This window comes from Chenopodium album, chromosome 3, assembly GCF_948465745.1.
Source record: "Chenopodium album chromosome 3, dcCheAlbu1.1, whole genome shotgun sequence".
In the NCBI taxonomy this organism is placed as follows: domain Eukaryota; kingdom Viridiplantae; phylum Streptophyta; class Magnoliopsida; order Caryophyllales; family Amaranthaceae; genus Chenopodium; species Chenopodium album.
This window is the reverse complement of record NC_137836.1, coordinates 74,593,391-74,618,678: the sequence shown is the minus strand read 5'-3', so window position 1 is coordinate 74,618,678 and position 25,288 is coordinate 74,593,391. Positions and strand designations below refer to the sequence as shown.

Sequence of the window (25,288 nt, the reverse complement as noted above, 5' to 3'; positions counted from 1 at the left end):
AGAATTTGAGATCCATAGCTGTCTATCAAGCTTAGGTCAGTCGCAAAGTTTGTCATGGAATCAAGTGCACAAATAAAAACATACTGTGCAAATAAAGAAGAAACAAAGAGTACAATTGAATTGTCTTTTATTCACACAGTCGCATTAAGTGGAGCAATGGACAATTTTTTAATTTCACTTTTCATCTTACTTCAAATAGTTAGTACGGAGTATTTAGTTTCCAAAATTCCAATTCCTATTTTCGTTCCAAAACAATCATCATTTGTCAGTTTTAAAAACTTGGGTTGAATCCAAATCACTAATATGAATCTGATGGTGTGTGAAAAAAATTTACAAGGGCAAAATAACAAAATAAAAAAGACGGGTAATAATGAAAGAAAAAAAAAAAGAGGGGAATTTATTTCCTATCCCCTTGCATGTTTTATAGCATTTCCAATTCTAATACAGTACAAAATTAGGCCATATCTATTGTTACATCTTGTTATTCTCTTGTTTTTATTGAAAACGGTATTATGTATCGTTCCCTTAAATCCTAATCTAAATTCTCTAGCTTTAAATTTTGTATGGCCGATCTATACACACAAGTAAAATCTAGTTAGCTATACACACAATTCTGTGAAATGACTGCACTGTACTGGAGTCCGCTCGAGCAGTCGGAGCAATAAATTAAAAATACCTGCAAGGGTAGTCATAACATGCAAAGATCAGATAAGGGGAAAAAAAAAGGGCAAATAGAGGCAAAGGAAACAAGCAAGTTACCAGCTGTAAGAATTTGTAGCCATTAGTCAGCAACATCAATGTTGAAGGAAGTAAAAACACGCACATAATACTATTTTGATCCATCCTATCGACTTTCTGAAGGGGCAGGTTTCCAACTTCTCCTCCAACATGTTGGTCTCTGTAACAAATAAAGTAATCTCAGCAAATGGATTCAAGAGATAATTTATCTTAGATTGTAAATATTATAATCGCACAACACATGGATCAAAAAATTCATTTATTCCAGACCAGTAGATGATTTGAAAACATTAAGAAAGCGTTTCAAGCAGTGATGGGATGGATGCTAAAGAAAGCCATAAAGCCCCAAATGGTTTATAGTCTTCTGCAGATTTAACATTTTCTTCTTACTGAACAACTCCTTGAGATATAATAGTAGCTACGATAATCATATTCATCTGCCCCAAAAATAATTGATTCTGCCTCTCCCCTTTCTATAAAAAGAGAGTTGATGGGAAGGTTGCAGACTCATCCAATTCCATCTCGTTTTCCCTTCTTTCCAGTCAGCCATGACCATTTTCTTCTACTCATTCTAATAGGATTGATGACATGAAATTCAGCAAATAAATGTAGCTAATGCTGCATTTTACCAAAACTGTCTCTCCTCTATAGATTTTGTGGTAGCATTTTAATTACTTGAATCATACCAATTGAAGCTTTCATATACCACCTATGTTTGAGACACAAAAGAGATGAAGATGGAACTAATAATCTATATTGATGGCAGTTTGACAAGTGAACCCCCCTTTATAAAGTTATAAAAGTAGTAAATGGCTAAGAGTTTAGGAGTATAAGGTCAGCTAAATCACCAAAATAATTTGATTAAGAAGCTCACAGGTATTTTTTTTTTTTTCACAACCAGATATATAATAGTATCTCGGTAAGTGAGAGCTTACATGCATGCTGCTTTCCCTTAGATTTTCCAGTGACTCAGCAAGCTCTACTTGCTTTGATGCTGTTGCAAACAGGGCCTGTTCCAGATAGAATCAAAGTAAGAACCTATAAACATGCTAATAAATTGGAAAACACATCTCAGTACGTAGATATAATATTACTTTTACCTTCTTCGTCTTCTGCAAGTCATACTCTATAGCTTTGATTCTTTTTAATGACTCAACAAGTGTTGCCTCTTTATCTGGAGGGATTCTTGTAGGTTTATTTACGAGGTCTGTCACCATCTGCTCTAAATGCTGAAGCCTTTTCCAGCAAGGATTAAGCAGAGAGTCCTCAATCTTCTGAACAACAGCTGGACTTTCAAAACCTGGCTCTTGCTCAGACTCTGGCTCTGACTGGCTAGCAGCTAAATCAACAGGCTCGCACTGCACCTTTGGCTGATTATCTTTTTGTCTAAGCGCCCAAAGTTTTCCTAAGGAGCGAAATAAAATTTGCAGACATGCAAAAAATTTGAATACGAAGCCAGCTGGTAAACCTCTCACATCAGGAATGACTTTCAGAGACCTCGCTTCCTCGCTCTTTCCAAATGCATGATCTGTTCACAACTTCCAAATTAGGTGGCTTTTAATGTCTAGTCAATAAAATAAAGAATCAGTTATATACTAAATAAGACATCCTCCCAAGAAAGATTATCCCTTATGTCACAATATAAAAGATAGAATTTGTTGAAGAGATAATCAATTAAGCTTAATTGGGAAATCTGCAGTTGATAAAAAAATCAGGTTCACTTCAGGGCTAGAGCTGTTCATTTAGAAAACAAACCATATCCTTCCTTGTCCCACTAACCAATTTGAAGATGATACCAACAAGACAATGACATATGAAAATAAATGAGAGTAAATTATAACAAAGGATCACATACTTTTTAAATTAGCCTCTTCAGCTTTAGCATTAATTCTCGCTATTTCCACTGGGTTGCCAATGCATGAAGTTTCGCCCAATATTACCTGGGGCAGCATAAAGATAAGAGACAAAAGAATACGTGATTTCAATTGTGTCCATAACCTTCAAATTGTGCTAAAACAAAATTTATTCAATAGATTGATATCAGCAATTGCAATTATACAAATGGCAATATTGATGTGAGAAGACATCTGGCTTTTCACATTTGGAGTATACATTTAGCAAATTAGCCTATAAATATACACTTTTCCATCAAATGAAAGTTTTGAATGCTTCTGGCCAGGCATTTCAGCATATCTTATGGTCTCAGCCACTCAGGAGGATATTTTCATTGGTTACCAGGTCAGCACCATATCAAACAATTTATGATAAAAACAAGTCATATTAGAATTAGTCTTGCATTTGCAGGACCCCAAACTCCCTACTCCAACACAAAACAAAAGATAAAGGAATATAAATAAATATAGGGAAACCCCACTATGTGAACTAGCATATTGTGTGTCATGTATCACTCAAAGAAAAAATTTCTTAACAATCATGTCAACTCTAGAAAAATTTCTTTAGAATCACATCAACTCCAGGATCAAATTATGACGTTTTCAGAATGACAATTGACTGTTCTGCTCACTTTCACATAGCTCCCCATTGTTCTTAGTTCATAATTAGCACCTATTTTAAACTAGCCCCATAATTAAAACAAAAACCAAAGCTAGATACATTGACAGACTAATCATATTATTTTGGAACTTCTTTTTGGTTTCCCTCTTCCCCCAAACCCCTTAGGAAAGTAGACGGGAAGAGGGATGATTGGCCTTGACTTAAGAAACTTACATTATTATCCGCTGACACTGTAATGTTAGGAATTTGGCCATCTAAATCAGGAACCACGTCGGCATAAACCATGTCATTCCTAGTAGCCTGTGCAAGCAACGTGCATTAATTTGCCAGAAAATCGTGAAATAAAACACTGTAGTGCCATTAATTATTATTACACACAATACCTTATTAGCAAATAATTTGCTTTTAAGATCATCGCAATCAGAAGAGCTTGTAGTTCTTTTCATATACATAATTTCTTGTGAATGCACCAGCTGCAAGTAAAAACATTTATGTGATATTCTGCTTCACACTTTTAAGTCCAACTAAAGAGATGAAGAATGCCAGTGATCATAAACAACCATTATCTTACTTTCATTATTTCTGGATCATTCCAGGGTCCCTTCTGATATTTAAGGCATCCACCAGGGCAAGAGCAAGTCCCACCAACAAACTCAGGCAATTGGCTGCAGAAAGATGGTGCAATCAGCTTCTGAAACCAGAGATTGTGATTTGCTTTAATTTGAACAACAACAATAATGCAGCAATAGAAAGGAAAAAAACCCACCTGAGATCTACAAATTCCATCAACTTGCTATGGAATTTGCTGCCCAGAACCTGCCAAAGTAAGACAAATGTCAGGTTAAGATGTTTATCTTCAAAACTTCTAAAATTAGTATAAATTCAGAGTAGATCATACATGAATCTTTGAGGTAGTCCTCGGATCAAGAAAGCTTTTCACAGTAGACCATATCATCTTGAATCCAGCACCAGCATTTATTATAAACATCTGATGCAACGTCTGAAGAAATTTGGAGGAAACGGGAGAACAGGTGAGCATATATCCACTACCATGCGAACAAAACTTTGTACTTAGAACAAAATAATTATCAAATAAATAGAGCAACCTACCTCAGGGTAATTGTCACCATCAATTTTCTGCATATTCTTTATAAGATCAAGAGCAACTTTACCAAAGCTCATCCAGTTCTACAAAAAACAAGAACTAATAAGAACTTAGAAGAGGAGATGTTGCTTGCTCAAATTTTCTGTCAGAACCTTAAGACAAATCATACATACCACCCCATGAACATCCAATATTGTAGTTGTAGAATCAATATGTCTCTTGGCAGCGATGGAACAAGCTGGAAATTTCTCTGCAAAAGCCTTTTCAAATCCTTGTATATGATACTTTAAAAAACGCTCTATGGTGGTCACATTCATAAGCTTGGCAGTTTCAATTTTGCCAAGTCTTTCAATATAAACAGGTCTTCCATCCTTATCTACTCCATGATAACCATGGGGATAGTGTCGCTGTACGTCATCGAATTCTTCATAGTAGAAATCCTACAGAAAAGAGTTAAAAGAAACTTTGTGAATTTCACATCATGGAGAAGAAATGTTGCGCATCCAAAAAGAATAACAATAATACAAGCCTATTGTCAATGAAGTCAATTATTCACCATTCTTTGACTTGGGTGACAATGGACCAAATTAAAATGTCTAAGCATTTCTACTTCCAGGCAGCTGCATATCAAATTAAGGATCACCTACCATCAATCACTTCTCACCCGAGAGCAATAAAAATAGCTTCAAACATTGATATAGAGGTTGATGATGTAGATGAAAGAAAAAGCTATAGTGAAGTCAAATCATTTTTTAGAATCAAAAACAGATTTTAGAATCAAAAACAGATTTTAACTAATTAATTGTCTTTTTGTGTTATTTACATTAAATTTGAATCTTACTGATTGAAGCTGAATATTGATTATATATAACTAATTTTAACTGATCAAAACTGAAAAGGAAAGTATTTATCCTATTGAATGAGAGGGGGAAGAGAAACTGACAAGAAGGAGAGAAAATATTGATTGGGAAATAAGTATATGAGTCATTGTCTTAATACCAGCAAGGCAGCAAGTGTTATTTGAGTCATTGTCTCATTGATGACTCAAACAATGGCAGAATTTCTCCCAAACAAAGGGACAAGGGTGGCGCAAAAAAAATTGTGGTGTCCTATCAACAGCCAGATTTTTCTGCGAGATTCTGCTGATAAGTTGTACTTAGACAGGGGTGGCTTTAGCTTTTAAAAGGAGAAAAATAGATAATAAGAGAATTATTAAATACAGTTGGTTCCATAGAGTAGGGTTGAAGATACCAATCACGAGTAAAAGGTGCAACATGAATAGAATAAAGTAAAAGTGAGTAGATAATAAAAAATGGATGCAAATGAAAAGTGAGTACGACTTAGGAAGACAAAAGTAGTAACATAACCATATAGAATATCAACACCAAGTTCTCAAGCAAATACACTTATTTCTTGAAAAGAAACTTCAACTAAATGCAGCTTTTATATATGGAGTTACAATTAGAGGGCAACTTTTGTCTAAAAAGATCTTACTAATTGAAATCCCTTTTTCTTTACTGTAAAATTTATTCTTGATACGATATATTTGAAAACTTTATTACCTGTACAATAGTATCTACTCCATTTTCTTTCCTCCATTTGATCATTTCTTCCCACATATGGATAGTTTTATCAAGGTCAAACTTCCTTGCTTTCAAAAATCTGCACGAAATGACACATTTCTGTTCAAAAATAGTTACAGTGAACAGAGATACATCACATGTCAATTAAAGACTAATACATTAACTGGATCATAACTAATTTACTGTAAAATACAGTCCAAGGTCCAGAAGGGTACAAGTAGCCTACAAGTTAGCTTTATTTTGCCAACAGTTAACGCTCCGTGAAGCTAACCAGACACTCAACTAAGCCAACATGGTTGTGTTTTAGAAATAGTACCAAAGTTTGGCAAAAGCATCATGATTACAAGTGTTATCAAGGAGATGTGTATCTCTTTTATTTTAACTAGGGTGATACAAAATAAAATTCCATTTACATAAGCCATGTTGGGGAAACATCATAGATATGAACTACCAAGGAGATAAATCTCTTTTTAATTACCTATGGGGAAAAAATGCCTCCATTTACATGAGCCATGTGGGGAAAATATTTTAATACCAACCATGTGGAGCATTTACAACAATTAGATCATTAAAATCGGAATGCTGATATCATTTCCTATGTCACATAAATAGCATTTCCAATCATCTAAAACACGTGCCTCATAATTAACATTTCCACTCTTAGAGCTAATTTTATAGAAAATTTACCACACCAATGTGGAAAGAAGCAGCAAAAATGCTACCAGGTTTTTCTGACATTGCTTATCCACCATTCAAGAAATTTAAAGCTCTCTCTAGGCAATTTTAAATTGCTTGAATCGTCAGAAGGATCATAACCATGAACATATGTTTAAATTCAATCCATTGTCCTAAATTAGTCATATTCGTGATACAATAAATCTCATGGCTGATTGTTTGGAATGATTGATACCAGGATAACCACTTAACCAATTCTTGATGGAGAGCAGAATTCAGTAAGCTTAACAGCTTACAAATCGTAATAATTTATGAATAACTTGACTCATGCTTTGTTCATATGGTAGATAAATGAAAAGATTCACGACTTGCCTAAACAATCCAATACTAAGAGGATAAATGATTCCGTACCAATATTCCTCCATTTAGATTTTCTACGCTCTAGTCTTCTAAGCAACACTGTTTTCAACCTCGAGAATACACTACAAAAGTAACCTCATACAATGAAGCAAAATCTAAGCAACTGGAAATCACTGAACTATTCGGACTATTTTTGATGAACCTGAAAGTCACCCCTGTACAGCAAGAGTTGTCAAATTTGAAATCATAATCAACTGGCAAATAGTATCATGTATCTTCGCTTTGGAAGGGTCTCCTTATCAATCCTACACCATTAGTCGAAGCAAAAACTAACATGCTTGACTGTGTATCGAGAGCCTAAAGGGCCATGATTCTAAGCATCCAGCTGAAAGTAACAGTATTGGAATTTGCAAGAAACCCCTCAAACCACGTCTAGGACTCCTAGTCTCCTCTATTCAAGTTGCTTTTTAGACAGGATGTTTTGGCTCTAGCTTATATTTTACACATAGGTGACAATTCCTTCAATATCAATATTAGGGTATTTCCTTGGACTTTTGATGAAGGGTATCATATAGGGTGATAAGGAGATTTTTATTAGTTCTGCTTACTAAATCTAGACTTGCCCTGCTATGGAAACAACCTTACATAGAATAGTGTCCATATGTATTAGAGTTGGAGGGAGTATGTCTTGGTTACTTATCAGCTAAGGGAGGGAAACAAAATGTTTCCAACAATGCTCGGATAAATAGTCAAAGGCCAAAGGGCATAGAGATAATCATTCTAGCACTTTTTTAGGGTAACAATAGTCATGTCCTTTAATTATCCATTCGAGCTCCAAGAGAAAATTGCTGGAAGAGGTTATTAATGTTCAGATTTTCTATTCTATATACCACGAATCTTTCCAGCATAATTAAATCGGAGACTTCTCCAGTAATTTTTCACAATAAGCAATGACAGGGCAAGATGCACATATCACATTGCAAGCTCGCCTATGAAAGTGGAATAGTATATGACGTCAACGTTTCTCAATGAAATAACAATAATCTCTCTTAATGACTCAATTACAATCATGAGTAATCCAATAATTATTCTGAATATTTTCACCAGACTGTACTCTAGTCATTAACCCTTAACCACATTTCATCAGACAATAGAAATTGCAGCTGGTTTGTTCCCACACAACATGAACCAACAACACATATTTTTTCATGTTATACTAAAAGAGAGGATAACCATAATCTTGAATCCCACAAGGTGTCAATTTTTTCATGTTATACTGCACAGTGCAGTCAAACTCTCTGAAACAGAAATCTAAACGGACAATCTAGATTAAATCACGATAATGAATTAAATTTTAACCTCTGAGGCTCCGAGATTACTCCAAATTCTGACAGACATCAGCTGACTAGCAGTCATTTAATCCGTGTTTTAATCATTGTACCAATTCAAATTATTGAATTCGTAATTTTTTAAAACTTTCATCGTTGCTGACTAGCCCTCATCTATTCCATTTTATCAACTTTGTACCAATTCAAAGTATGAAAATCTTATGTATTTTATGTGAAATTTCAATCATTTCAAAGCCTGATCATACAAATAATAATAATAATATCACAATCCACAATACTATTCACCTAAATAAAATATGCCAAAAACTAATTTAGACATATAAATAGCATTTGTTCCTCACCTAAGCATGGTGTGATAATCATCCAGATGGTGTGGAAGCATATTTTTCTCCACCAAAACCAGCCGAAACGCATCAACAGCCTCTTCCTCCTTCTCATCCCTAAAATCATCGATTGCGATCGAGGCGAATTTACAATCCGCCACTCGTTTGCCTCTCTTCTTGAGGCCATGCGCCAATTTGGTCGAAGCACTCGCCGCTTTCTTCCTCAAACTCTTGATCCTCGTTCTTCTGATTGGCTCATCCTCAGAAACCTCAATCTCCGACTTTCTCCCCCTCTCTTCTTCGCGAATCAATTGAACATCCTCTAAATTCATCATAAATCAATCAAAATTAATCAAAATCAATGCAAATTTGATTAATTTTAATATCTTAAATTCAATCAAATGTGACAATACCTGGCATTGCTGAATTTTCTTCTGCTGGTAAAATTTCTACATTCAAACATATAGAAAGGTCAGTATATCAATACAGATTATGCAGATCTAAGCAAGATTTTTAGCTTTACTTCAATCTCAAGTGATCTTATTTAATTAATTTTTTTATTAAAATAAATTAATTAAAGCTCAAAAATAGTTTACATACCAAGAAATACGAAAAAATCAAACAAAATTAAAAATAAGGAATCTGAAAAAAAAATTTAAAAAAAAAATTACAACGAAAAGAAGAAGATCGCGGCAGTAGTGTGTACTCGTAACACTTTTTCTCTCTCCTCTGACTAATTTAAGAACGGTAAAACCGATACGAAAGCGATTGAATAATAAATTTTTTTTACAAAAATCGAGAAAAAATGGAATTAAAATTGAATTGAATTACACAATAATAACAAAAACCGACGCATTAATTGCAATGAAAAAAGGAATCTGAGTAAAAAAAAAAACCTGAGAATGATGCTACATTCATTCAATGGAGCTGAAACATCGTTTTCATCATCATCAATCTATCAATCAGCTGGTAAAAAAACGCCAAAAAAAATTGAATTGAAAATTTCTCTTTCTAGAATTTTCTCTCTCTAAGTTTTCTCTTTCTACTGTAGTGTTGGTGTCGGCTAGAGGAAGTTGTTTGGTTCTGGAAAGAGGAGAGAGAAAAAGGGGGGGAGGAAGGAAGGGAGGAAAGAGGGAGAAAAGGAGGAGTGAGAGAGAGTGAAAAGTGAGGGAGTCGTTGTCGAAGGAGGAGAGAGAAATTGCCAGAAACGGAAAGGTTCCGTCACGGTCGAGGGGAGAGGGAGTAGTCTCCGTCAATCAAGTCTGAGTTTTGTTTCGTAGGTTTTTTTTTGGTAATTAAAAATTGGTTAACGGCGGCTGTACGATTACGGATTTTTTTTGTATACGGATATACGGTGTGGGTTTGGATGTGGGTGTGGGTACTTACAAATCTAATGACATGTTCTCATACGATTATTTTTTGTTTAATTTTATTCATTTCAGCTTTAATAAGTTCAATTCAATTCAACTCTAATAAGTTCAGTTTAGTTCAGCTCTAATAAGTTCAGCTTCTAATTTTCTTCAATTATAAAATATTTAGTTCAGTTTAGCTCTAATAAGTTCAGTTCAGATCAGTTCAGTCAATGAGAATAGGCCCTAATTCTACGGTTGTGTGTAGTTTAGGCTATTTCCTGAATATAGTTTCCGACTTTCCGTTTGACATTTTACCATCTTTAAGATGTGTCTTAAAACGTTTATATCTCTATTTTCATATGCGTAAAAATTCTAAACACTTGATATTATAACTATAAAATGTGACAAATTTAACAATATCTTATATGAATACATAATCTCTTATAAACTAACTGGAATTTATGGTCAAAGTTTTTAAAGTTTGACCCAAATAAGTGAAATAAAATATCTTATGGATAGAGGGAGTAATTTTTTGTCTAACGTTACAGTTTTAATGTTAAGGAAATGCCCTTGTGAAAAGGAGAAACTTTTCATAGTTTTTTTTTTTTTTTTTTTTTTTTTTTTTTTTTTTTTTTTTACCAGATAGTTCCTCACAGTAACTTTTTATACCAAAAAAAAAGAAAAGAAAGTTAACTAGATCAATTATTAAATAGTCAGTTAATGGGCATGGTATATATACGTAGTATATATATTACTTCGTAATAGTTGATCAAAAACTCAATTTACGTTTTTTTTAATTTTTGTGACTCCCTAATATAAAGAAAAAAAAAAAAGAATTTTAAAGGAAATAAAAATGGTAGATCTTACCTAACTTATCTATAGGAATTGAAGGGCATTAGTGTCATTTTAGATGATACATTTTCTCTACTTCTGTTCACCACATAATCTCTATTTTTATTTTTCTATCATTCGTTTAATCTTCTTAATGCATGTACGTCCCTTACATTATATTTTGTTTAATCGTACTAAGAAACGGAAAAAGTACTCCATATTAATTAATTAAAAAAAGAAAGAATAAAACAATAACATAACAAATAGAGGTACAGAAATAAAGAATAAACACTAGATCAAGTCTAATTAATAAGGTAGCTACAGTGTATATGTACATGAATAATAATTCATCTCATAATTATGCTATGTCGTACGTACCTTAATTAGCTGTGGAAGTCATTAAATACTCCTCGCAAATCGAGTGATCGAAATGATGAATACATAATACACGAATACGTGATCAATGATGCATGCTGCTGCGGAATGAACAAAGAGCGTGACTTTTTCATTCCGTGTGTTGTAATTAGTTCAACTGTAAAACAACTCTCTTTGTTTATATTCCTTAAATAAGGCAAAAGCTAGCAAATGTTTCCTAGTGTTAAGATATGACAAGTTGACAACTAAAAGTACTACTTTCGTTAACTTTTAGTTACAATTTATGATATTATTTGTGAGATATAAAATATTTCAAAGTTATTACAATTAAAAGTTAATGAAAGTAGTAGAAAATTTAAGGTAAAATAAAATAGTATTAATTATATAAACCAACACCTAATTTTGACATGCTTTTTAAAATTAACATTTTTGTAATTTATACATTACTTAATTATAACGTTTGAGATGCTCGTTAGCAAGATTTTTGTAATAATAAATAGATAAACAACACAAAATTGATGCGGATAAATAGATAAATAATACAAAAGTTGACTCAAGTGGTAAGCAACTTGATGTTCCTTAGGGAAGTTCCGGGTTCAAACCTCACTGTATCATAAGCTCTTTAGAAGACTCATCCATCATAAGTCAAATGTGTTACTAGGATTGAATCCGGATATAGTCGGAGCTCCGGAGAACTAAGTTGGCATCCTAAAAAAAAGAAGAAGTAACTAATGACCCCACTTTTTTTTTCTGGCCTAACCCCAACCACGTAACCCAAGCAACCAATTTTGGTAGGACTATTGGACTAATATATAAGGACGTAGTAGTAGTAAAAGTAAAAGTAAGTAATTAATTAATTAATAATCAAAGAAAAATGGCATGTTACGTTGCCATGTGATTACTTGAGTTATTAATTATAAAAATAATGACGGTGATTGGTGCCCATCATTTGTTCAATTTTGTGGTGTTAATGGCCAGCTTATTAGGCCCCCACTAACTTTATTAACACTTAACATTATAAACATCTCTTTTTATTGCTTTATGATTTTTCAAGTATATACTATTTGTACCTAATAACATATGCCAAGTGTGAAGTGTGTTTCCATAATTACAGGATATGTCGCATTCATATCTCTTGTAACTATCTAATGAATTGTCGAGAGAGTTGGAATATAATGAATCTGGTTTTCAGCTGGGGAGAAAGATTGATGGTTGAACTAGATTTAGTTAGGGTAGATGGGGTTGAAGTGTTGGACTTGAGGAAGTAGCTAGATTGCGGTGTTTAAGGCGTGTAAGTGTGTAAGCTAAGCGGTGTAATGCACGTGTAGATCGAGACTTCTGGTTCGTGAGTTATTTCAAGTAAAGATGACATTGGGTTGTGTTGGTAGATTTGACGTACATTTCATTAGACATGATGGACTTATTGTCTTTGATATCAAAAGGGTTTACGGAAGGTGTTCAATGACATGAACCACATGTCAATTTTTTACCAAGGTTTTCCGACAAGAGAAATATTTTAGATATAGTTCGGGAAATTTCAAAATATAAACACCTGTAATAATTCATTTAAGTTTGCGCATTAGAAAAAATTAATACGTGACATAAGAAGTTTAATACGATTACCTCGTGTAGTGGATTGAATAAATCTTAAATAGTGAAACCAAGTAGTGATAGATAAATAAAAATAATTAAATATGATGATATTTGAACTTTACTTTACAAAAATGTCCTAATCAAGTATAATAGACGGAATTAAGATAATACGGAGTAATGACTTGGACGTTGTCCTTCAAGAATCGCATTACTCCTTAATTGTTATTTAATGTAAAAATAGATATTTATTGACTTTTGATTTTTTTTTTCTCCCTTAGCTCTTTATTTTTGTTCTTTAGTACTTTGTATCTTGTAATAAGTATAATAAATATCTCTTAGATTAAATATATTCCTTATCTTATATTCGTATCTCTTCCGTGGTTTGTATCGTTGTATTCACAAGGTTTATATATAAGTAATACAACCCTAAGAGAAGAGAGTAGGCCTTAACCGTTGGCCAATTAGCTAAATACAATATTAAAGCTTAACCGTATCATATAAGGTCTAAGGAACAAAATTAAAGGATCACTAAAGTTTGTCAAATGTTTCTTCAAAAAAAAGTTTGTCAAATGTTCATTAAAGTAGCATGATGAGGTAGTTGCAAAATTTGTGTTTACGCAAAATTTAAAACATGAGATTGGTTTCGTTACAATGTTTTGGTGATCAGAGATTCAGAGTAATTAAGTTTGATTTTTTTTTTTTTATTTTATTTGTGTAACTCATTAATAAGGGATAGGGCAAATATGTCTACAAAGGTAAAGAATTAATATAAATAAATTATCTCTAATAAAAGCTATAATTACTGTAAACACTTGTTAAAACATACGGAGTTTAAAAAAAAATTACCAGCACAACATACTTACTAATATTATGCCATAATATCTTGACAATCTATCATGGCTTAAAAAACCAAAATGAAACATAATTACTTAACATGTGCTTAAAATATATCAATCTTAATTAAACTAAAATAATTAATAAATCGATCAAATAAAGGATACATCCTTGTGAATTACATGGCCAACTTAATTAGTATATATGGGGAAATTAAAAGCTAAAAATATGATATAATGGTTTTACATATATATGGAAGATGACACAGAAAATCCACTATATTAGTTCTACTTGTATTCTGGTGGATTATGCATAGGATCTCAAAGTTGTTTTAAAGGCAATTTGTTTTTGTTTGTTAGTTGTTTCTTATATATGAAGTTATCTACTTATCTCTTGCTTGTGTCCAATTTTATTATCCTTTATTTAGGGGTGTAGTAGGCACTACATTTATGTTAATTTTGGCATGCAAACCTACATATTGATAATGGGACCAGGACTCGTGAAATGAAAGCTAAATGAAATTAAGAAACTTACCTTTTATCTATTTCCTTTTCTTTCACTTTGCTATATAAAAATATTAAATAAAACGAAGGGGAACAAACTAAGGGAATGCTACACCAACTCTGGTCTATCCTTATGTTAAAAATGACCTAATTAAGGCTAAGGCTGGGAACTAACCAACTCATCAACTTTGTTGTTTTGTGATATTCTTAATTGGCGAGCCAATCAACTATTCTATTTCCCTCACGATAAATATGCATTACCTCCACTATCTGTTATTGCTAATAGTTTCAGTTGCACTAAGTAGGATAGGAGAAACTTAAATAATTAAGTCGATTTTCCCTTAATTTGTCTACAATACCTGAACACTTGCCTTTTGAAACTAAAGTTTGTAAATTCAAACCAAATTCATAATGTCAAATATAGATTATTTTTTTAATTTTTTAATTTTTATTTTTTTTGAAACCTGATTCAAATATAGATTAATTATATTTATGTCAAGATTAATGATTTTCTTTTTTTTAATAAATAAAATAAAAATACTCATACTATTTAAAATATATTTTTCAATCATTATTGAGTATTTTTTTCTTTTTTAAAAGAAGCTTACTTAGCTTTGAATTGTTATAAGTAATCAATCAATATATTATACTAAAAGACAAGTACATCAATGTGAGGCTGACACATGTTACTCTATGATTTGCTGTCTTATAATGGTAAAAATTAAAAAAAAAAAAAAAGTTTAAAGAAACCTCATAACAATAATTTTGGTTAAAATTTATTATATAAACCATTTTGATACAGAATTTTTGTTAATAAAATTTGATAGAATCTAAACTATTTGGAAATAAGTTCATTTATGGCAACTTATATTTAATGAATTTTGCTAATATATTACTAACAATTTTTTGAAATGATAGATTCAAATATAACCTATATATATATAATTTTATTATAACATAATACGGAGTATCTTTTTTCATAGTATATATAATTAATTTTAATTTGGAATAATAATATTTGTCATCAACTTGCAACAAAGAGGTATAATATATGGGATATAAAAATATTTTTTAGTTGCAACTAATAAAAAAGGGAGTTAGTATTAGTTTTTAAAAGTCAAACTTAAATTTTTGTGTACAGTAAAACCTATATAAAACCTTTATAATAGGAAAAAATGTTTTATTATGGTGTTTATAATTAATTTATTTGACTCTTTTACTAGACTAAAACCTACAATTAGGAAAAATTAAAAGTAAATTAGAAATAAGAATAACGTAAAATTTTATTTTATAATTGACGAGAATGTAAAATATTATTTGCATTGTCATTTCTTAATCCCTTGGTCATTATGTGAGTCTATATTTGTGTGTATGTTCATTGTCATTTTCAAGGTAATGCAAAACGGGTATTATGCGGGGTTTAAAAATATAAATTTAATTGAAAAAAACATGATGAGTAGTATGTACTAGGGTTGGCTAGGTATTTGAGTGAAGATATTCTAAAATTTATATGAATCATACTAATGTTCAACATATTTGGTTTTTAATATTACCCATGTTTCTTTTGCTTGCAAGTTGTAACAAGGGTGCATTATTTATGGGATATAAAAAATTTCTTATTAGTTGCAACTAATAAAAAAAAAAAAGAATTAGTTTCAAACTTAAATTTTTTGTTGTAAGTAAAACCTACATAAAGTCTTTATCCATAGGAAAAAAATATTTTATCATGATGTTTATTATTAGTTTGCCTTTTTCATTGGATTGAAACCCACAATTTAGAAAAATTAAAAATAAATTAGAAATGAGAATAACTTAAAAATTTATTTTATTTTTTAAGGGATCGTAAAGTATTACTACAATGATAAATGTTTGTTTGTATATACAGTATTTACATTGTCATTTCCTAATTTATCCATTGATCATTATTGCGAGTCTTTATTTGTGTGTATATACAACGATGAATGTTTAATTTGTTAATTTTAGTGATTCCGTTATTAATCATTAAGTTAAATTATAAATTAATATGTTGATTTGTAAACCGTGCATCGCACGAGAACTATGCTAGTTTCTTAAAAGACAAAAGTTGGAAAAAAAGAACATTAGCTTAAAAACACAATACATTTTTGGGTTAAGTATTTTAAATAACTAATATTTAAGAATATTAGCTCTCATAAAATATTCATTTTAGTTCAGCGAACAAATACTAAGGGCCTGTTCTCATTGACTGAACTCAGCTGAACTGAAATGAATATTTTATAAGAGAAGGAAATTAGGAGCTGAACTGAACTGAGCTGAATTGAATTGAATTTCAACGTATGAGAACATACCCTAAGTAGGAAAAAAGAAAAAAAATTTATTATTGGTTCGAATTGTGTAACTATTAATTTAAAAATGATATCCAATAACTATACATTCATACCCGATAAAAAAAAAAAAAGCAAATCGGATATCTAAACCATTAATATGTCTTGTATGGACCCGGTCCACATTAACTTTATGTGGACCGAAGCCCATCACTCCACCAGTGATACTTACCAAAGCCAAAAAAGGAAATATATTTTTACCGAAAAATCACGCATTGTCGCCATTCTTCCTTCTTCTTGTAAAAATGCTCTTAATCAATTTTAGGGATAATTTCTCTCTCATCTCAAGTAATTTGGGGATTTTTCTCTCTTCTCTCAATATTTTTTTCACAAAACACATGTCAAAACAAGATTAAATTGATCTAAATCAGTATATATATATATATATATATATATATATATATATATATATATATTTATATATATATATATATATATATATATATATATATATATAGAAGACTAACTACAATTACAATCACTAGATAATTTTGATTTGAACGAATTCTATGCAATTGAAAGCAATTACGAAGGTAAACATCCATGTACTTGTTATAATTCGTTCAAATTATACAAGATTTGTTGATTATTGTTATTAATGTAATATAGAGAATTTGAATAATTAGCCAATTGAATTTGGAATTCAACAAGAAGAATGGAGTACTTGTAGATCAGGTTGAGAAGGAAAATAATCAACTTATAATACAAGCTTATGCAGAGATTTGTTATAATTAGTTTTTATTTGTTATAATCAATTTTTATTTAACATAATCAGCTTCGTATCGATTTTTATTCAACGTAATCAGTTTGATATGATATAATCACTTTTTATTTATTATAATCACATTTAGTTTGATATAATCACTTTTTATTTTTTATTTTCACATTTAGTTTATATAATCACTTTTTATTTATTATAATCACATTTAGTTTGATATTCACTTTTCATTTAGTTTGATATGATCGTATACCTGTTCGCTTACTCCATTTTGATGAAATTCCATCTCTAGTTCTCACCACCATTGTTAATATTGGTGAACTTCCAGCTCTAATATTAACGTAATAAAGAGAACCTCAAAGGAGGAGAGAGAAAAAAAAAAAGAGAGAGAGAACATAATCTCTCATAAGGAGAGAGGAAATTATAAGGAAACTTCCAAAAGAAAAAAAATCCGTGATTGTCACGTGATACTCGGTCCACAATAATTAATGTAGACCGGGTTTATTTTAGTCTACTTACTAAACCATTATGATTATCCAATCGAACCCTTATTTACGAGTATTTTTTTTTAAAAGGGAAATTCTCTCTGGTAATCATGAACTTTTATTTTTTCTCAGTGGTAAAGTGTGAAATTTTTTATTATCAATGGTAATCACAAATTTATATTACTAAGCAAATGGTAAAATTAATAATAAAAAAATATTTTTAAATGATTAACCAAGGTTAATCTTGGTTAAGTAACAATAAATTTACATTAGTACCCTTCAAATTATTTAAAAACAACAAAAAAATCCAAACCACTCCCCAACCACACTGCCACCAGCCAACCACCAGCCCCTTCCCCGTCCCGGAGATGGCGTCTCAGCCCCTTCCCCCGCCGGAGACATCCACCTCCGACCACCGCAGCCTTGTGCTGTTGCACACCGAAGAAACCCCCTTCCCCTATTTCCCCTCTTTCTCTCCCCCTTATTTCTTCTCCTCTACACTGCCCCTGTGCACCAACTACCACCACAGCCGCCCACCTGAACCACCGCCGTAGAGACCACCTGAACCACCTCCACTAACGAACAATACGCAAACAATAAAGCAATAGAACGGGAACCCAATTCGCAATTTCGGCCACACTAATAACGAGTAATGAGAAAACCTCCATTAACGTAATTATTGAATTTAAATTAATTATACAATTATTTAACATTATTCAATTTCGGCCATCACTTTTCACCAATTCGCAAACAATCAAGCTACCCCAATTCGGCAATTTCGATCCTGTTTGGATCAATGTCGTCGCCTGCTCGAGAATGGAAGGATAAGATTTGCAAAGATCAACAAATTACTTCAGTTGCTAAACTTTCGAATCATCCAATGTTATCTTTTCGAGCTTTAAGATTAAGATCTGCATAAATTAATAAATCAAACAAAAATTTGGGTTTTGCAGAAAAATGAACAGGGAGGTTGAAGATGATTTCGTCCTAATATTCTCCTTGTTGATCAACTTTTCCGGTCGAAATCATCGTCGTGTTCAGCGGCGGTTTCCTTTGGTTAGCCTTAGGTGTGAGGGTTCCTCCGATGTTGCGTTTACTTCTGTTGATTATGGTCGGTCTTCTGTTGATTGATGTTGGAAGGAGGAAAGAGAAAGGAAGAAAATCAGGAGAAGGGAGATGTGGTTGTTTTTGGGGATGGTTGTGTCTTTTTGCAATCTTGTAGCTAAACTATGGTTAAAGAATTAATAAATATTTAACTTAAGTTACCATTTGCTTAATAATATTAATTCGTGATTACCATTGATAATTAAAAGTTTTAGACTTTACCACTGAAAAAAGATAAAAGTTTGTGGTTACTAAAGAGAATTTCCCTTTTTAAAATGGCTATTGTAAGGGAAAAAAAAAAAACCCGTAGCCCAATTTGTCCTTCCCTCTCACTCTCACTCTCACTCTCACATTGAAGCTCACTCCACCGTTTGCATTGAGGCGCCTTCTGATATTTCAATCCTCCATTGAACCAACTTCTGAGGTAATTTGTTGTTTTTTTTTTGGTAATTATCATATCAATTTCACAACCTAGGGCTAATCGTTTATCTATTTTTGTTTAATTCACTTTTCAGTATAGTAAATTAGGGTTCAAATACTCGAACTATTGATTCTAATTACAAGCGAGAGAAGAATATTATGAGCCTAATTTGATAATTGTATCAAACATGCCTTTTCTCCCTAAAATTATGTGATTTTACGAGCTTGATTTAGCAATTGAATCAAATTTTGTTGCTAATGTATTCAGAACCCTTTATTGTTAGGATTGAACTATGAAATTGGACCTCTTTTACCTCCTACCCTGGAAATTACATTTGACTTGAGAATATAAATATGTATTTATATGTTTTTTTTATTTATTTATTTATTTATTTATTTATTTTTATATATATATATTTTTAAAGTTGTATTATGATTTGCATGGTTTTTGTTGTGTTAATTTTGGGTGAGAAATGATACATTTTGAAGTAAGCTTAAAAAAGCTATGAGAAGTTTTATTAGATTGATGATTTAGGGTTTGAAATATAGTACTTGGAAATTAAATGGATTCGCTAATTATGACCTATTATTTAGGAATTTCGGCCGCAAAGTTTTCTGGGTCATTGCTGCACAGTGAAGCATCCCGGTCCTGGGTTTCTCTTTCTCCTTTCTTTCTTTCTTTTCTTGTTTGTCACAGCTCATTACAAAAAACCCGTTTTAAAAATGCTTTCGTGTCGCAAAATTGCCAAGTGTGTTGTGTGTTTTTGGCCTCGGGAAGCTGTACGTTTGTATGGTGTTTATCGAAACATTACCAGCTATAGGCGTCCAGTTTGTGCTTCCTTTTGCACTTTCCCGGAGTCACCTAATGCTGCTGATACCCTTAATGTTGTTGAGTCACCTGAGCTACCTAATTGGATTAAGTTTTGTGAACATGAAGACCCTTCTGTTGTGGAATCGGATGATTTTGTTTTACCCATAATTGCTGAATGGGCTGACACCCAAAAGCTACATGTTGACCATAGCAAGTATGTCAAACACATGGCAGGTGAAATTGTGGATAGTGATGTCAATAGGTTGGCCGAAGTTATAAAGGGACAGTCTGAGTCGCCCAATGCTGTTGGCTATGCTCTTGCTGAGTGTGGGCAAATTGATTTATCTGAGAGCTTGGTGGAAAAGATTTTGCAGAGGTTTCGTAATGATTGGATCCTTGCATTTGGGTTTTTCAAATGGGCCAAAGATCAAACAGGTTTTATGCCCACGGAGAAGTGCTACAATATGATGGTTGATATATTGGGGATGTCAAGGAAATTTGAATTAATGTGGGAGTTGGTCGACGAGATGCACAAATTGGGAGGATTAGTTTCAATTGTCACAATGATTAGGGTTATGAGAAGGCTTTCTAAAGCTGGGAAATATGATGATGCTGTTGAGATATTTAAGAAGTTTGAGAACTATGGCATGATCAAAGACACTACAGCATTGCACATAATAATGGATACCTTGGTGAAAGAAAAGAATGTTGAGCGTGCTCAGGAAGTATTTTTGGAGTTTAAGGATGAAATTGCTCTGAATTGTCGCACTTTTAATATCTTGATCCATGGTTGGTGCAAGGCTAAAAAATATGATGAAGCAAGAAAAATAATGGAGGATATGGAGAAGCATGGCTGTCTCCCTGATGTAGCGTCATATACTTGTTTTGTTGAGTCATATTGCCAAGAGAAAAATTTTCGGAAAGTTGATGAAATTTTTAATGAGATGCAGCAAAAAGGTTGCCCCCCTAATGTCGTGACGTATACTATTTATATGCTTGCTTTGGGGAAAGCTAAAGAGATAAACGAATCCTTGGAAATTTATCAAAAAATGATGCAAAATGGTTGCGTCCCTGACTCAAGCTTCTATAGTGCCTTGATTTATATCCTGAGCAATTCTGGAAGGTTTATGGATGCATGTGATCTCTTCTATGATATGTCGAAGCAAAATGTTGCCCCTGATGTCTTGACATACAATACCATGATATCTTCTGCTTGTGCTCATTCAAAAGAAGAATATGCTTTTGAGTTACTCAAAGAAATGGAGGAGAAGTCTTGTAGACCTAATCTTCAGACTTTTATACCATTGCTGAAAATGTGCTGTGTGCAGAAGAGAATGAAGGTCCTTAAGTACTTGCTAGATTACATGTTTTTGAAAAATATTAGTGTTGATTTCTCAACATATTGCCTTCTTGTGGATCGGTTATGTAAGAGTGGTAAACTGGAGCATGCCTGTTCCTTTGTTGAACTAATGATCTTGAAGGGAATGGTTCCTAAGGATAACACGTACCAGTTGTTGATGGAAAAACTTGAGCAGAAAGGCATGGTGAAAGCGAAGCAGCAGATTGAAAGTTTAATTTTGAAGGCAGAAGTATCACCCACATAGTAGGACTTTTGGTTTCTGATAATGGTTGCAATTGAGCTTTGTGACTAGAGAAGAATTTGGCAGCAGAACTCATTCCAAGTTTCTGCCTTCTCCATTTTTTGCGTATTGTGACGTGATTATATGTAACATATTGCTAGTTTTAGCTCTTCAAATGCCAAAGATGCATTGCTGAAGAGAGAGTCTAAGGTAGAATTGTTTTACTCTCTGACAAGAATTTTTATTTGCTGTAATGTTCTTGAGTTTCTTTTTGGTCTGATGAGTTCCAATGGAACTACTCTAGCTGTTTGTTTTTAGTTCTTCATTGGTGCTACCATGGCTCATTGTTTCAATTTGTCATTTGTTTCATCGAGTTCTTGTATTATCAATAACCTTGCCTAGTATTGGTTTATAAGAGAGACAATGTACTAATGCCAGCTATTAACTTTTAAAAATTATGTCAATGGTATTATAGCAAAAATAGAAAAAGAAGGAAGTCTAGCCTACTGGCCTGTTACATGAATGATAGTTCTTTCTCGGTTTTTCCTTGCCATCCCTTAATATCTTTTGTCTGATTTCTGATCTATTTCTCCCCTATTCTATTTTAGATATTCAATGGTTTGTGTATTAAATTGGATATTGCTCTCCATAAAAAACCGAGAGGCCTTATTCCACCAAAACAATTGTGTCCATCTTCTCTGTTGCTCTGGCACTAGTTCAACTGCCATTCCTCACTTTAATTTGGTGGTCAAATTTGACCACCAATCTGTCAACCATGAACAACTTGAGAATAAAAAATTTTATTATTGACAATTTGAGCTGACAAGTCTAGCTACATGTGTTATATTAGGAATCTTGATTCATTTAATTGTTTGGTGGGGGAAAGAGCTTTGGTGTAATGGTAGTGGTTTTTTTGGGGGAGGGGTTTAGTTGTGTTGGCAGTAAGATGGCTGATATTATACGTTGCCTTCTTGTTGTAGTACAAGTTTGGGATGGTATATGTTTTTGATCTTTCAGTGGGTGATAAGACTGATGTAATAAGTTTGTGAATGATGATACTGATGATTAGGGAGAGCTGTTGGACATTTGAAATATTGTACTTCATGTCATATTCTTGAAAGTGAGCAAATTTTAAGTGCAGATGCGGCAACAATATTTGAATTTGTGTGAAGAAATTGAGCCAGTTTGAGAGAGTGTGGTTTGGGGATAGTATAGGATTGATAAAATTCTTTTGAAAAGTTCAAGTGCAGCAACAATTTTGGATTCATGTGCAGGCATAATTGGATTGAATTCCGTCCAGAAGAATGAATTGATGGGTGGCTGTGGAGAAAGAGCAAAATTTAGCCCAATCAACTCTCTAAAAATCACCTCCTATATTGCATTCTAGCATTGTCAATGAGTGATAAATAATCTCTGCAAACATTATTATAAAGTTCTATCATATATCTAGTGTGTCTGATTGAAGACTGCCTCTATTGTTGGAACCAGATTGAACTAAGCAATACCCGTGTTCCAATTTGGATATCTATCAATGGCGAAAAGGCCAATTCCATGGAATGATCAGGTAGATCTTGTGTCATCAGATGATGAAGCAGCAGATATGGAGGCAGATGATGGTGCCTCTGACCAAAAGCCCGACATCGATGCTCTTAGTTATCAACCTGCCGATGAAAAAGATTCTGAAGGTACATTTTTTCTTTTGAGCTTTTATATTTTGGTGGATGAACAGTTCTTGGTTCCTCTTAAGGTTTGAGTTCTGCTTGATGGCCTTTATAGATTCTTGTATTATGTCGTTTTGGCAAGTGATCCCTGGGTGACGATTTAGTTTACATATAGTAGTAGTGGTATATTAATTCACTGAAAAAATAAATTCAGAACAATACATAATTTTATATGCCAACTATTACTGTTGTCTTAGCTTTCATTGAAGCAGCTCTGCCTCCCTTAGTCCCTTGCAATTTTTCTAAAATTATTGGCTATCTAGTATCTACTGGCCCTCCACAAAATGCTGCATGCCATCAGCAAAAGCACCATCAGTAGTGTCCCTACTGATGCATGTATCACAGTATCAGCATATAAAGATCACTGAAATCTGCCAGTCACTACCACGCTTCTAATAGATCTTGCCTAATTCTAGTACTATATGTTTTTGATAACCTACTCTTTTCTTGAACAATTGTGTTCTTTTTATCATCATCAACATAGTCTCACCTGCTCTTGTCAAAGTTGACTATTTCTCTTTATTTCATTAAGCTTTTACTTGAACTCTGATCTTATGACTGTGAAGCCATTGAATATTTTTTAGCATGGGATGGTTAGGTCATGAAGTAGATGAGGTTGGGAGGGTGGAGCCCAAAACTGTTGTCAATTGCACTAAGACGGAAAGTGGTAGAAATTAGATTAGGAACATTATTTCTTACTTCCCAAAGTTCTGAAGTTAATTTCGAGATTTTTATAGAATTTAGGCTATGTTTTGGCCCAATGAAACATTTTAAGAGGAAGAGGGGCTGAAATATTGATATCAATGCACAGAGGTAGAACATACTTGGTGCAAAGTGGAGGTCTTTTTTGGGGTGAAGAGTTTCCGATTTCGAATGAGAGGGAACTGGTAAGAAAGAGAGGTGATTATTATTCAAGAGTGAAATAATTATTACTAGATGTATATTCTGAGTTTTTGAGAGATTATTAAACTTATTTATTGAAAATGCCTGAAGTCTTTAATTCTTATCTCTCCCGGCACGGTCTTTTAGATGTTTCTCTACACACATTTAACATTTAATATTACTGTCTGGTATGATCTGTTGTATATTTATGATTGCAGCTGCTGATGTCCACATTGTGCAGGGGTCATGGTGAGAAGGGCAAAAATATACCAGGAGTACATGAAAAAGGTCCCCATTCCATGCCAACGCGGATCAGTCATACTGTGTAATTCATGGATGGGATTAGCCAAATCAATCAAGGAGCTATATGGGCAGCCACTGCACTACCTCACAAACACTCTCCTAAAACAGTGGGATCAAGCAAGATTTGAAACCGGTGATGAGTACCAGCCATTGGACACCGTTATTCATCCTCTTAAAGCAGAAGCAACCATCTGGTTTGTGGAGGAAGTTCATCGCCGCACAGCTTCATACCATCAACTGTCAAAACTCTGGCTGGGTGATCCAATGCACCATGCTTATGTAGATGCTATCTTCCCAAAAATATGAAATATGGCTGCTTCTAACTTGTTGGTAATGCTGCACTCGCACTAGGTGTATTAAGTATATTTGTTCGGTGCATGAATGTGAATTCTCTGTACTGACTTTGATGAAGAAGTGTATGCTGCTGCAGGACTTGCAAAATTTAGTTTTGGCTCTGAAGTAGCCTGCATGGTCTCGTTACTTCCCCTTCTTTCAGTGCATGCCTAGTTACCGATCTTATTTGAATAATCTTCCTTTAACACGAATACTCAGTGTATTAAGTAAATCTGGATGAAAGTAATACGAGTATATTACTATAGTTGATGAAACATTGAACGAGTTTGCCACGTCGTAGTGACCTCAAAGGAAGGGCATAAAAACATATAAAATAAACCCCATCGAGACCCGTATTTTCGGGTGTAGGGGTGCAGCATGTTGAGTGAAGCGCCCCTTGAATAAATGTACAAAAGTTTGGCTTTGGCATGTT

At 33.0% G+C, this 25,288-nt stretch overlaps 3 protein-coding genes across 6 annotated transcripts; 2 read left to right on the top strand and 1 right to left on the bottom strand.

Moving 5' to 3' along the window:
* Positions 1 to 368: 368 nt before the first annotated feature.
* LOC145624201 (phosphatidylinositol/phosphatidylcholine transfer protein SFH9-like) lies at positions 369 to 9,811 on the bottom strand. Of its 3 annotated transcripts, none has more exons than XM_081677194.1 (16): positions 9,544 to 9,811; positions 9,061 to 9,096; positions 8,666 to 8,969; positions 5,920 to 6,019; positions 4,531 to 4,797; positions 4,363 to 4,440; positions 4,151 to 4,252; positions 4,019 to 4,068; positions 3,824 to 3,917; positions 3,636 to 3,725; positions 3,466 to 3,552; positions 2,594 to 2,678; positions 1,839 to 2,266; positions 1,674 to 1,748; positions 760 to 898; positions 369 to 676 (listed from the first exon to the last, which is right to left on the bottom strand). In XM_081677194.1, the coding sequence occupies exons 1-15, from the start codon at positions 9,563 to 9,565 to the stop codon at positions 845 to 847; spliced, it is 1,872 nt and encodes a 623-aa protein (XP_081533320.1). In that variant the 5' UTR covers positions 9,566 to 9,811; the 3' UTR covers positions 369 to 676; positions 760 to 844. The 3 variants fall into 3 exon arrangements, with proteins under 3 accessions (XP_081533320.1, XP_081533322.1, XP_081533321.1); XM_081677196.1 differs by lacking the exon at positions 9,544 to 9,811 and adding an exon at positions 9,319 to 9,502; XM_081677195.1 differs by lacking the exon at positions 9,544 to 9,811 and adding an exon at positions 9,248 to 9,328.
* Positions 9,812 to 19,134: 9,323 nt separating this feature from the next.
* LOC145624199 (pentatricopeptide repeat-containing protein At3g22670, mitochondrial-like) lies at positions 19,135 to 21,969 on the top strand. Its single transcript, XM_081677191.1, has 2 exons — positions 19,135 to 19,229; positions 19,820 to 21,969. The coding sequence occupies exon 2, from the start codon at positions 19,949 to 19,951 to the stop codon at positions 21,638 to 21,640; it is 1,692 nt and encodes a 563-aa protein (XP_081533317.1). The 5' UTR covers positions 19,135 to 19,229; positions 19,820 to 19,948; the 3' UTR covers positions 21,641 to 21,969.
* On the top strand, positions 21,675 to 24,981 carry LOC145624200 (protein RDM1-like). 2 transcript variants are annotated; one of them, XM_081677193.1, is made up of 3 exons: positions 21,675 to 21,826; positions 23,105 to 23,301; positions 24,461 to 24,981. In XM_081677193.1, the coding sequence occupies exons 2-3, from the start codon at positions 23,148 to 23,150 to the stop codon at positions 24,826 to 24,828; spliced, it is 522 nt and encodes a 173-aa protein (XP_081533319.1). In that variant the 5' UTR covers positions 21,675 to 21,826; positions 23,105 to 23,147; the 3' UTR covers positions 24,829 to 24,981. The 2 variants fall into 2 exon arrangements, with proteins under 2 accessions (XP_081533319.1, XP_081533318.1); XM_081677192.1 differs by lacking the exon at positions 21,675 to 21,826 and having other exon boundaries at positions 22,527 to 23,301.
* Positions 24,982 to 25,288: the final 307 nt, after the last annotated feature.

What these genes read in the sequence shown, in the direction of transcription:
- LOC145624199 (XM_081677191.1), top strand. Translation starts at nt 19,949, where the DNA reads ATGCTTTCGTGTCGCAAAATTGCCAAGTGTGTTGTGTGTTTTTGGCCT.
- LOC145624200 (XM_081677193.1), top strand. Translation starts at nt 23,148, where the DNA reads ATGGCGAAAAGGCCAATTCCATGGAATGATCAGGTAGATCTTGTGTCA. An exon ending in CGATGAAAAAGATTCTGAAG is followed by an intron (nt 23,302 to 24,460) that starts GTACATTTTTTC and finishes CACATTGTGCAG; the next exon opens with GGGTCATGGTGAGAAGGGCA.
- LOC145624201 (XM_081677194.1), bottom strand. Translation starts at nt 9,565, where the DNA reads ATGAATGTAGCATCATTCTCAG. An exon ending in GGACTACCTCAAAGATTCAT is followed by an intron (nt 4,069 to 4,150) that starts GTATGATCTACT and finishes TTACTTTGGCAG; the next exon opens with GTTCTGGGCAGCAAATTCCA. An exon ending in GCAAATTATTTGCTAATAAG is followed by an intron (nt 3,553 to 3,635) that starts GTATTGTGTGTA and finishes TTGCTTGCACAG; the next exon opens with GCTACTAGGAATGACATGGT.